We start from the raw sequence: 11,927 nt of genomic DNA, 5'->3' as shown, positions 1-11,927 counted from the left end.
CGTCACGCAAGTGATCTGAGCACACAGATCGCTCAGGCGACTTGCGCCCGCGCACTATGTCCGCAGCCTAAGGATGAGGACATCTCCCTACTTATTAAAGTCTCCGGATATTATTATTTGCGCCACTAACAACCCCACCCCACCCCTTCAAAAAAAACCCCATTGCTTTGGAAGGGATTCCCCGTTGGAAAGCACGGTGCTGTTTTTGTACGGTTAGACTTTGATTAATAATAACCTTGTTTAGAAAAAGCTGTAACTTTTCTGAACAGCTGAACCAGGACAGGCTCCCGTGTGGCCAGCAATATGTGGATACTTTGTATTAAAATCATATTTATAGGGATATTACCAATGCCTCTTGGGGTTTACACCAGTTCATAACCTCTCTGTATTTTGGAACAGGCCTTGGAAACCACTACTCCCAGGTAGGGTTGTATGAGACTGGAGCAGCTTGGATGTACTGAGCATCACGAAGCAGGTGACCACCTCCAGACATCTCGCATTCCTTATCAAATCTGCAATGGTGCTGTAACCCTATTGGTGCTTGGGCCTGATACACAACCCAAAGCACTAACCCCAGTCTGAGCGGATCCCCCTCCTCCCACAAATTGCGGTGTCCCCAGCACTGACAAAAAACACAAGAGAAACCTTTTTTTTTTTAAATTTTTTTAATTAAAATTAAAATGTATTTATTCCACTTCCCCCCTGGTATCCCCCACTTCTCCTTCCTTTGCCCCAGCCAGTCACCTGTCTTGTCAAAGTCAAGCGATTCATTCTTTCTTTTTAAAGAAAGGCTACAGCCGTTACTTAACATTTGTGCAGCTATGTATCAAAGCCGACGACGAAACCATTTAACATTCTCTCTGTATCAAATATCCCATACTCCTTTATACTCGCGTCTCTCCCCCCCTCCCCCCCCCCCCCCCCGGTCTCATACATTGCACACAGGCCTTTTCAAGGTTATTCATCAAAGCCTCTCGACTACAAAACTGGTTTAAAAAGAGAAAATGCCCAAGATGTACAGTAGCAATGAAAAGGCAGCCCGCTAAACGCCAGGAGACTTTGACCTTCTATAAATCTGGTGTTTCTTTTTGTTTTTTTAAGGGGGTATGGGGAACAGGGTACAGAAACCCAGAAGGAGGGGGCGGTGAGGTGCGTCTTCCCATCAATTCCACAGATAAGCATCACAATAACATCATTTGCAATATAACCTTGGCGGACGTGGGCTGGCTCCGTTGGGCAGGCGGGCTCACTTTAACATGGACCCCCGCCTCATCTTTCCACGCAGAGGCCGCTTACTTTGCGCACGGTTGTAATCGTGTGCCTGGGGTAAGCTGCGATCCTGTTCCTTCCCATGACCCCAGACACTCTTTTCTTCACTACTGCTCTGGGGTTCAGGCGGTCCTTCCAGCATGCTGCTGCTGGGCACCTTGCCCGTTAGGACACGGGGTATCTGTTTCCCACTGGCCAGGTTCGGACCCTCAATCGTCTGATCGAGGGGCTTTTTTTTTGCACTTTTATTGTCCTAGTTTTGCAGCGGAGAGAATTTGATGAACGACCCCCTTTGTTTCCTAGTAGGACTAGAACCGACTCAACACAGAATGTCATGTGTGTGTATCAATTAACTCATCCGTCACGTCGTACCTCTCATTCCTATAATCACCTTGATTCACTGCTCGTAAAGAGTTCCAAAAATATGCAGCACACGGGGTTATTTTGTAATCCTTCATACAAGTCACTAGATTTATTTTATGTGGGATCAATAAAAGCACATCCAAGATAGCAAGGTGCAGACAAAAAGCTAGATAACACTTCCGTACCCCACACACAAACTTTCCCAGACACACAGAACCACACAAAGTATACAGGGACTTGTGGTATAGTATTATGTCCGGAACTACAACCCCCAGCATCCCTTGCTGCCGAGTCATGGGATCAGCGTAGAAATTCTTCCAGGGACCAGCAGAGGACAGCTCACCGTGAGGACCACCCAGACCATTCTGAGTGAGAAGCCGGTGACACCTTCACTGTGTCCAATTGCCACCCACTGACCCAGCTTGTGCTCTGGCTGGACATCACCCAACGCCACACAAGGCTCCGAGCAAACCAGTGGACGGTGTGAGCAGGACAGCCGGGAGGGTGCCCGCCCCACGTGGGGAAGCGACAGCAGGGGTTAAAAGGACTCGGTCTCCAGATCGTGGAACCACTCGGGGTGAGAGAAGGAGATGTTGTACACCGACGCCCAGCGGGCGAACACCAGCTTCTCGGTGATGAAGCGGTGGTGATTCCCCCGACGCCCGCGCTCATTCTGGATATACGTCATACACTCGTCCGGACCCTTTGGCTCGTAGTAATGATACGGCATCTTGTGCTGGCGTTTACTGCGGGAGGGAAGGGGAGAGTTAGTATGAAAGGAGGGGAGGCTTCATCTCATAGACAGTCAGTGGGGCAATCCAAGCCCTTCTTTCAGTTTTAAATACAGGATTGAAGCAGGGGGGTCTCCAGAGCCGAACCCCAATAATTTCAGCGCCGGGGACCCCCTGCTTCCGGAGATACTAACCTTCGTAGTGGGCGCCGGTAGCCACTGCAGGGTTCGCTTTATGATTGGTTGTCAAAGCTCCCGGGCACTGCGGGCCAATAGGAAGCCGTGATGTCACCAGGTGCGGCTTCCTATTGGCCCATGCGGCTGGGGGCTTTAAACTGCAGGAGATACCGGCCCCCGCCTTCGGAGGGAAGTGTCTCTGGAAGAAGTGGGGTCCCCGCAGCGGAAATTGATGGGGTTCAGCTCCGGAGACACCCTGCTTCACTCCTGTGTTAAAAATGGGGGGGGGGGGGGGGGCGGAAACGAGCTTGCAGTGCTCCTTTAAAAGAAATACCCCATCAAGAGAGTATTTCAGACGCACTGCGCCCAGCAAAACGTTTCAGTAATATTCAGCAACCTGCATCAGACGTCCCCGAGAGGCAGATACCTGCGCAGGTAACGTCTCTGCTGAGTGAGGGGCTGCAAACGGCGTCCCGCAGACACACCGCGGCACAGGATCACTTCCTACACAGGCGCTGTGGCAATAGTGGCCATACGTAAGGGCAACCCAGGCAACTGTCAGGACCCCCCCCCCGCCCACACACTGCAGGGGCCCCCCACATTTTGCAAATGTTTTACTGGCTGAAGAAATTAATACGAGTTTTAACCACCCCCCTAACAACACCTTCTGTTACTATTTGTTGGTAATGTTTGTGCTTCTGGGTGCGTTCGTATCTCCAAAATAACCTCGTTACGTAGTGGGGGCTTTTTTTATACATAAACTGATAGCGTATGATACAATACACGAGAAAATATGATTGGATTAGCATTGATTTCCATTGAACATAATAACATTGGCAGAGATTTAGATGTTAGTGCTCTGATTGAGGAATTCGCTTCCAATAAGGCCCGAAAAGTTACATTCCAATAAATATACCAATGAATTGGATTAATCAATGAACTGGCTATTAACATATATCTCATTCTGATATCGTCACGGAACGCTCCTCTTTGCCTTGGGAAGAGCGTCACGTTCGCAGGTAACAGCGTGTTTCTGTGTGTGGTGTATGACGTGTGTAACTGTTACAGCGCGGTGCGGATATCATGTTACATGTAGTATGTAACGTGTAATATTCTTCACTCCACTTGTAATGAATATTAATTACACTGAATGTATGATGATACTTTCATTGTAACTTCAATGACAGGGTAAAGTGACATTTACATGAGAATTGCTTATTGGCCATGAAATTTAAACCTCTAAGGGGGCCCCCAATGACTCTTACCCGGGGCCCGAAGACACCTATGGCCACCCCTGCTTGTGGGGGCAAATTCAAAATCTCACGTCAGCGCTCACATTATTTACTATGAGATAGCTGGCTTGTCATGATCTGATCAACAGATGCAACCAAAAGTCTTCTTTGTCATACAGACTTAGGTTTCAAAATGTATCATGTTCACCATGTACTGTTAGCCCGATGGGAGAAGCGCAGTGTTCACTTTCTGCTACTCACATGTGGAATAAAGCCTCAGACCCGTGGGCGGTTACTGCAATGTATGATGGGTAAAGCGTGTTTCTCTGAATTCATGTATGTGATAAAGAAATACCTTTATTCCCCTTTCACCTACTTTCAGAGTCTTCGATTCTCAGAACTTGCTATAACTAGCTACTTGTTATCTAACAACAAGGTCTCCGTCTACTGGTTCCTGCTGATGAGTGGAAGAGCCCACCTTCTCTAAGGCCACGGACCCAGTCAGTGCGCGCGTGCGCACGTTGGAACGCCTGGCGGCGGGTCCACCCATTTCTGCAGCGATAAGATTGATGGCAGCAGGGGGGGGGCGAGGCGTGGGCGCGGCCATGATGCCATGCAGCTGGCTCGCCCTCATTGGCTGAACCACCGCCGTGACGTAACCATCGCTTGGCCGCCGCGCCCCCCCCCCCCCCCCCAAAAAAAATTATTGTCTTTTGGCAATGTGTTTGCGCCTACACGCTTTCAGCATGCGCAAGCACGGACTGATTGGGGCCGGCCCCAGAGAGGGCCGTCTCTTGTTCGTGCCGCGCATGCCATCACGCGCGCAGTCGCAATCACTTGAACCGAGGACTAATTGTGTGAAGCTATACAATCAATGAAACCTCTGCCTGCGTGCCGAGAGCTTTTGCAGAGGAACAGATTAGGATCCAGTTCCCACTCCCCCCGGTACTTCAATAAATATAGTCTCTGGCAGATTGTAAAAACGCCTCCTACCCCTTCTCCTAAAACCAGGGCGAAGCCTCGTTTCTTCCACATACATGAAATTGTATGAGAACACAGATGACACATGATATAATTCAGTAGAGGAAGAGGGTAAAGAAACCACCAATGATGAACCATGTATCCTTCCAGAAGAAGTGGCAAAAGCAATAAAATCCATGAAGAATGGAAAGGCTCCCGGGGAAGATGGGATTACAACCAAACTCGAGAGAAGCTGATTGAACAGGAATATTCCAGAACAATGGAGCAATACCATAGTTATCCTCATCCACAAGAAAGGATACAAAGACGAACTCAAGAACAACAGGCCAGTCTACTTCCAATCACTTCCAAGATAGTTACGAAGATACTCGCTAACCAGCTACAACAGAGCCCCGGACTTTGGTAGAAAAAAGGGGGGTCCTCCGGCGCGTTACTCTGCTTGTGGCTCCACGGCGTTTAAGGCATATAGGTGAGGGAGAGAAGAGAGGGGACCACAGTAAGGGACCAAAACAGTGATTATACACAGCTCTTCGTTTGATTGGGGAGGGAGGGAGGGGGGGGAGTAGAGGTGTTGGGAGATCAATAGAGATTGAACAATATTGCTACATAAAGGAGACACACTTACATCAAAAATATCTAATATCTTGAATTCTTCTACTCTTCTCCTTATATAGCTGCGTGTTGTTGAGGGTGAGGAAAAACCTTCTGGTATCCTCCTTAGCAAAAAATAAAGGGAACAAATAGTGCAATTCAGTTTATTAACAATGGAAAAAAAGAGATTGAACACTTACAAGCGGCCGATAATTTCAGGCATAGAGAGGAGATGCTGCCAGACTCCACAACGGATCCCTTCCTGGGTTGGGCTGCTTTGTCCTGGCTGTTTCCCTGTTGGCAGATGGTTGCTGTGTTGATCTTCACTTCGGGTGGCTGGGATTGAGAGTTTCCAAAGGCCCGTGCACAGGCTATGTCCTCCTCAAAAACGGCCTGTCCCTCAGCATACACAGCATACAGATTTCAGCTCCCTGCTCCGGTGCGCATGCGCATGCGCAGACGGCGGGATCGCCGAGCCAGATAGTACAGGGGAGTCAAATCCTCACACGTCACTGAGGAAGCATTGGCGAAACGCGTTTGACGTTTTTTGGCCATTACAAGCCACCGTAGTGAGGATTTGACTCCCCTGTACTATCTGGCTCGGCGATCCCGCCGTCTGCGCATGCGCATGCGCACCGGAGCAGGGAGCTGAAATCTGTATGCTGTGTATGCTGAGGGACAGGCCGTTTTTGAGGAGGACATAGCCTGTGCACGGGCCTTTGGAAACTCTCAATCCCAGCCACCCGAAGTGAAGATCAACACAGCAACCATCTGCCAACAGGGAAACAGCCAGGACAAAGCAGCCCAACCCAGGAAGGGATCCGTTGTGGAGTCTGGCAGCATCTCCTCTCTATGCCTGAAATTATCGGCCGCTTGTAAGTGTTCAATCTCTTTTTTTCCATTGTTAATAAACTGAATTGCACTATTTGTTCCCTTTATTTTTTGCTAAGGAGGATACCAGAAGGTTTTTCCTCACCCTCAACAACACGCAGCTATATAAGGAGAAGAGTAGAAGAATTCAAGATATTAGATATTTTTGATGTAAGTGTGTCTCCTTTATGTAGCAGTATTGTTCAATCTCTATTGATCTCCCAACACCTCTACTCCCCCCCCTCCCTCCCTCCCCAATCAAACGAAGAGCTGTGTATAATCACTGTCTTGGTCCCTTACTGTGGTCCCCTCTCTTCTCTCCCTCACCTATATGCCTTAAACGCCGTGGAGCCACAAGCAGAGTAACGCGCCGGAGGACCCCCCTTTTTTCTACCAGTATCCACACAGAGGTTGGTGAATCACCTCTGAGAGACTCAGGCTGCGGAACTGCTTTGTGCCAAGGACAGGAGCCATATATTGAACAGTAGGCTAATTCTTTTTTGGCGCAACTTTTCTCTCTTTTTATCAGAGCCCCGGACTTTGCCCAGCCTGGAGAACAAGCCGGATTTTGCAGCAGACGCAACACAATGGACCACATCCAAGTCAGACAAGAAGTGATTTCCCAAGTAATGAACATGATCTTCCACTCCGTTTAGGACTTGTAGATTATAAAAAGCATGTGATTCTGTCTAGACCTCAGCGGTTCTAGATGTATTAAGAAGACAAAGTGTTGAAGAAACGTACATTGATATTATAAAGAACATTTATGAGAATGTCACATCAACCATTAGATTACATCATGAAGACACATGTAAGGATCAGTGAGGAGGTGCAGCTGGCAATGTCACCAAAGCTTTTCACAGCAACACTTCAACAATTGCTCAAGACATTAGATGGGGAAGAAAAAGGAATCAAAAACCAACGGTGAATACTTGAGTCACCTGCAATTTTGCAGGCGACATTGTAATTTTGCCACAAGTCCAGAGGATCCCCAGAAACCAATCGGAGAACTCGCTGAAGAAAGTAAGAATGCGGCCTCAATATAAATCTCAGCGAGACCAACGAGACGTTCAACAAATGTGAAAACTCTGAAAAAGATCAAAATAAATGGAGTAGGACTAGAAGAAGTCAAAGACTAGGTCTACCTTGGCCGGCGAGTAACAATGGCTGGGAACCTTTTGAATGAAATCAACAGGGGAATGATGATGTTCCTGAAGCGGAAAGTGTTATACCACTGTGTTCTGCCCGTGCTCACCTATGGATGTGACCCGTGTGTTCTGCCCGTGCTCACCTATGGATGTGACCCGTGTGTTCTGCCCGTGCTCACGTATGGATGTGACCCGTGTGTTCTGCCCGTGCTCACGTATGGATGTGACCCGTGTGTTCTGCCCGTGCTCACCTATGGGTGTGAAACTTGGACCCTCAATGCACAGATAATTCAGAAGCTTCAGACAACGCAAAGAAGTATGGAGAGATGCATGCTGGGTATTACCCAAAGAGACAGGACACAGAACAAATGGGTACGAAACCAAACAAAAAAGTCTGTGACATCACCAGAAGGTTATTAAAATGGCGGTGGGCCGGACATATCGCAAGAAAAAAACGGCCATTGTTGGACAAATATAGCAGTCGACTGGATTCCAAGGGATATTAAAAGACCAAGACGACGACTTAAAGTAAGATGGGAGGATGGCAGCCGAAAATGTGTTGGATCAAGGTGGAGAAGAGACCCGGAGATCCTTGGGGAGGCTTCATCCAGCCATGAATCGAAAAGGGAAAATGATGAATGATGGGAGATATATGTATATATATTTATTTATTCATCACATGTAATGTTATCATTTGTTATGGTGGTAACAGTTTGATATTTTAGTATTGTTTAAAATTTTGAAAACAAAAAAATCAGCTCAGATCACTCGTTTAACTCGATAAATAAATTCAATTTTTATCATGGTGATTTTTTTTTTTTTATCCAAGACAGGGTGGCCTGCAATATTTGAAACACAGTCTGAAGTGGATCAGCGCCTGTAGGTTCTGAATGCGGATGGGAGGTTGGGAGGATGGGATGACAGGGGAGGTTACCTGCAGTAGTTAGGAGGTACCATCCCATACACGTGGACCTTATTACACAGTTCCACAGCGATCACCATGGTGAACCACCCCGTACTGAGCCAGGAGTGAGACTTCTCCCTGGGGGGACCGAAAACACACAGCAACAATGGGGTGACGTCAGACCTCAAATTATTATAAGTGCAGAACAACATATATTATTAACACTTCTGTAAACAAACTCAAACGTTTCTCCTGAAAAATTCAGGTTGCAAAAAAAGATATAAAAAATGAGTCCATCTCAAAATGCTATTTCTTATTTCTTAGCTTTCTCCCTATGTTTTTTTTTCCTTTTCTTCGTGGGGTTAATTTTTTTTCTCTCAATATAAAATCAAGCGTGGCAATATCATCATTACACAATGACATGGGCTGACACAGGACCGTGGTTCTAGGTCATCTCCGTGTGAGCTGGGAAAAGTTACTAGCGCTCCTAAACATATACTTATATTTAAGTTTAAGCTCTACGGGTCCGCGGACGGTGCCTGGGAAAGTCTGCGTCCCGAGCGCTATATTGTAACTGTGCAGCGATCCTAGTCCCGTGGCTGCTGCTCCTAGTCCCGTGGCTGCTGCTCCTAATCCCGTGGCCGCCACTCCTAGTCCCATGGCTGCTGCTCCTATGGTGCGCACAGCTGTGGCGCTTTGGACTAGGAGCGCTGGGCGACTGAAGTGTGGCAAATTGTACAGGGCGACCTGCCCGGCGCTGAATTGCAGTGGTGGCGGATGGAGAGAGTGCAGGGGGTGAGGGGAGGATGGAGAGAGTGCAGGGGGTGAGGGGAGGATGGAGAGAGTGCAGGGGGTGAGGGAGGATGGAGAGAGTGCAGGGGGTGAGGGGAGGATGGAGAGAGTGCAGAGGGTGAGGGGAGTATGGAGAGAGTGCAGGGGGTGAGGGGAGGATGGAGAGAGTGCAGGGGGTGAGGGGAGATGGAGAGAGTGCAGGGGGTGAGGGGAGGATGGAGAGAGTGCAGGGGGTGAGGGGAGGATGGAGAGAGTGCAGGGGGTGAGGGGAGGATGGAGAGAGTGCAGGGGGTGAGGAGAGGATGGAGAGAGTGCAGGGGGTGAGGAGAGGATGGAGAGAGTGCAGGGGGTGAGGGGAGGATGGAGAGAGTGCAGGGGGTGAGGGGAGGATGGAGAGAGTGCAGGGGTGAGGGGAGGATGAGAGAGTGCAGGGGGTGAGGGGAGGATGGAGAGAGTGCAGGGGGTGAGGGGAGGATGGAGAGAGTGCAGGGGGTGAGGGGAGGATGGAGAGAGTGCAGAGGGGTGAGGGGAGGATGGAGAGAGTGCAGGGGGTGAGGGGAGGATGGAGAGAGTGCAGGGGGTGAGGGGAGGATGGAGAGAGTGCAGGGGGTGAGGGGAGGATGGAGAGAGTGCAGGGGTGAGGGGAGGATGGAGAGAGTGCAGGGGGTGAGGGGAGGATGGAGAGAGTGCACAGGGGGTGAGGGGAGGATGGAGAGAGTGCAGGGGGTGAGGAGAGGATGGAGAGAGTGCAGGGGGTGAGGAGAGGATGGAGAGAGTGCAGGGGGTGAGGGGAGGATGGAGAGAGTGCAGGGGGTGAGGGGAAGATGGAGAGAGTGCAGGGGGTGAGGGGAGGATGGAGAGAGTGCAGGGGGTGAGATGAGGATGGAGAGAGTGCAGGGGGTGAGGAGAGGATGGAGAGAGTGCAGGGGGTGAGGGGAGGATGGAGAGAGTGCAGGGGGTGAGGGGAAGATGGAGAGAGTGCAGGGGGTGAGGGGAGGATGGAGAGAGTGCAGGGGGTGAGGAGAGGATGGAGAGAGTGCAGGGGGTGAGGAGAGGATGGAGAGAGTGCAGGGGGTGAGGAGAGGATGGAGAGAGTGCAGGGGGTGAGGGGAGGATGGAGAGAGTGCAGGGGGTGAGGAGAGGATGGAGAGAGTGCAGGGGGTGAGGGGAGGATGGAGAGTGCAGGGGGTGAGGGGAGGATGAAGAGAGTGCAGGGGTGAGGGGAGGATGGAGAGAGTGCAGGGGAGGATGGAGAGAGTGCAGGGGGTGAGGAGAGGATGGAGAGAGTGCAGGGGGTGAGGGGAGGATGGAGAGAGTGCAGGGGGTGAGGGGAGGATGGAGAGAGTGCAGGGGGTGAGGGGAGGATGAAGAGAGTGCAGGGGGTGAGGGGAGGATGAAGAGAGTGCAGGGGGTGAGGAGAGGATGGAGAGAGTGCAGGGGGTGAGGGGAGGATGGTGAGAGTGCACGGGGTGAGGAGAGGATGGAGAGAGTGCAGGGGGTGAGGAGAGGATGGAGAGAGTGCAGGGGGTGAGGGGAGGATGGAGAGAGTGCAGGGGGTGAGGAGAGGATGGAGAGAGTGCAGGGGGTGAGGGGAGGATGGAGAGAGTGCATGGGGTGAGGGGGAAAAGCAGGAGGATGCCTGACAACACCGCCGGGAAGTCTCGCCAGCGGCTAAAATGCACTGGCCCCAGGCGAGTGGGCGAGTGTTTTGTCGAGCCCTGTGTGTATATATATATATATATATATAATAATTATATTGCAATCTCTGTGCTACCCGTGACCTTATCATTCCTAATTATTACAATTGAATATTAATTTGTCATGCTAAAATGGTATTGTTTGCTTATGATTTTCATTAACCCTTACGCTGCCAGAGAGGCAGCGAGACAATGCTGGCCTCTGCCTGGCAGCAAAACGGTTCAGATTCTGGATTGGGTAATATTTTTCCATTCGTTATCGCCGTTTGGCCTCACCGATCCCTCCCCGTCTCCGCCCGGAACAGCTCATCAAACCGCGCCATGTTTCGGGGCGACACCACGAAGGCGGACACGTTGGGGAAGGCGGCGCTGGCGCGCTGGATGATGTGATACAGGTTGGTTTTGCTGTTCTGCTGCATCTTGCTGGGGGGTCCCCAGAAGATGAGGGTCTGCCCGGGGGCCCGGCTCAGGAACTCCTGCGGCCGGCGCAGCACGCGGTACACGCTGGAGTGCGCCACCACTCGGAACGTCGTCTTGTTCCCCACGTCGCGCTCATAGCCCGTGGCGGGGGCATCGTTCATGCGGATGGTGCACTCCGATTGGTCGATCTCGGAGCCCAGGCGCGTGTTCAGCAGGTGGCTGGAGCTCGTGACGATGACGCAGCTGTTACACTTGGGGCGCAGCGTCTAAGGAGAGGTCAGAGGACACGGTTGGCCAATCAGTGTGAGGCGATATCCCTTACTCCACAACGCGGAGGGACATTAAATGTCCTGAGTTAAAGAAAATGTAAACCTCAAATATTACTGACGGGGGGTACAGTTCTCACACACGGAAATGACTATTTAATGGAGTGGGAACTCAAAGCTGGACACAGGACTTTAGCCCTCTCTCTTTGCAAAGATTTATACATTATTTATGCTACAAAAGTGGAATAAGTGGAGCTGCGAGTTTGTAAATTGCAATGTAGTGTTAATTTAGGATTGTAATTAAAAAGCAGAGGTCGTTCTCCGGGAAGGGAAAAAGACCAAGAACATGCTCCAAAAACCCAAACCCGTGGAGTTTCGCCTTTCTTCCGATACCAAACGCACACAGCCCCTGTGAGCTCAGAACCCAAATCCATCATATATCATATATAGCTATATATATATATATATATATATATATATATATATA

General features: G+C 50.1%; 1 protein-coding gene across 1 annotated transcript; it reads right to left on the bottom strand.

Moving 5' to 3' along the window:
- Window positions 1-1,466: 1,466 nt before the first annotated feature.
- ST6GALNAC6 (ST6 N-acetylgalactosaminide alpha-2,6-sialyltransferase 6) lies at window positions 1,467-11,468 on the bottom strand. The gene is made up of 3 exons (XM_075578514.1): window positions 11,031-11,468; window positions 8,296-8,403; window positions 1,467-2,378 (listed from the first exon to the last, which is right to left on the bottom strand). The coding sequence occupies exons 1-3, from the start codon at window positions 11,333-11,335 to the stop codon at window positions 2,171-2,173; spliced, it is 621 nt and encodes a 206-aa protein (XP_075434629.1). The 5' UTR covers window positions 11,336-11,468; the 3' UTR covers window positions 1,467-2,170.
- Window positions 11,469-11,927: the final 459 nt, after the last annotated feature.

This window comes from Ascaphus truei, chromosome 21, assembly GCF_040206685.1.
Source record: "Ascaphus truei isolate aAscTru1 chromosome 21, aAscTru1.hap1, whole genome shotgun sequence".
Classification (NCBI taxonomy): Eukaryota; Metazoa; Chordata; class Amphibia; order Anura; family Ascaphidae; genus Ascaphus; species Ascaphus truei.
Note: the sequence above shows the minus strand (reverse complement) of the source record. Positions and strands in the feature narration are given on the sequence as shown.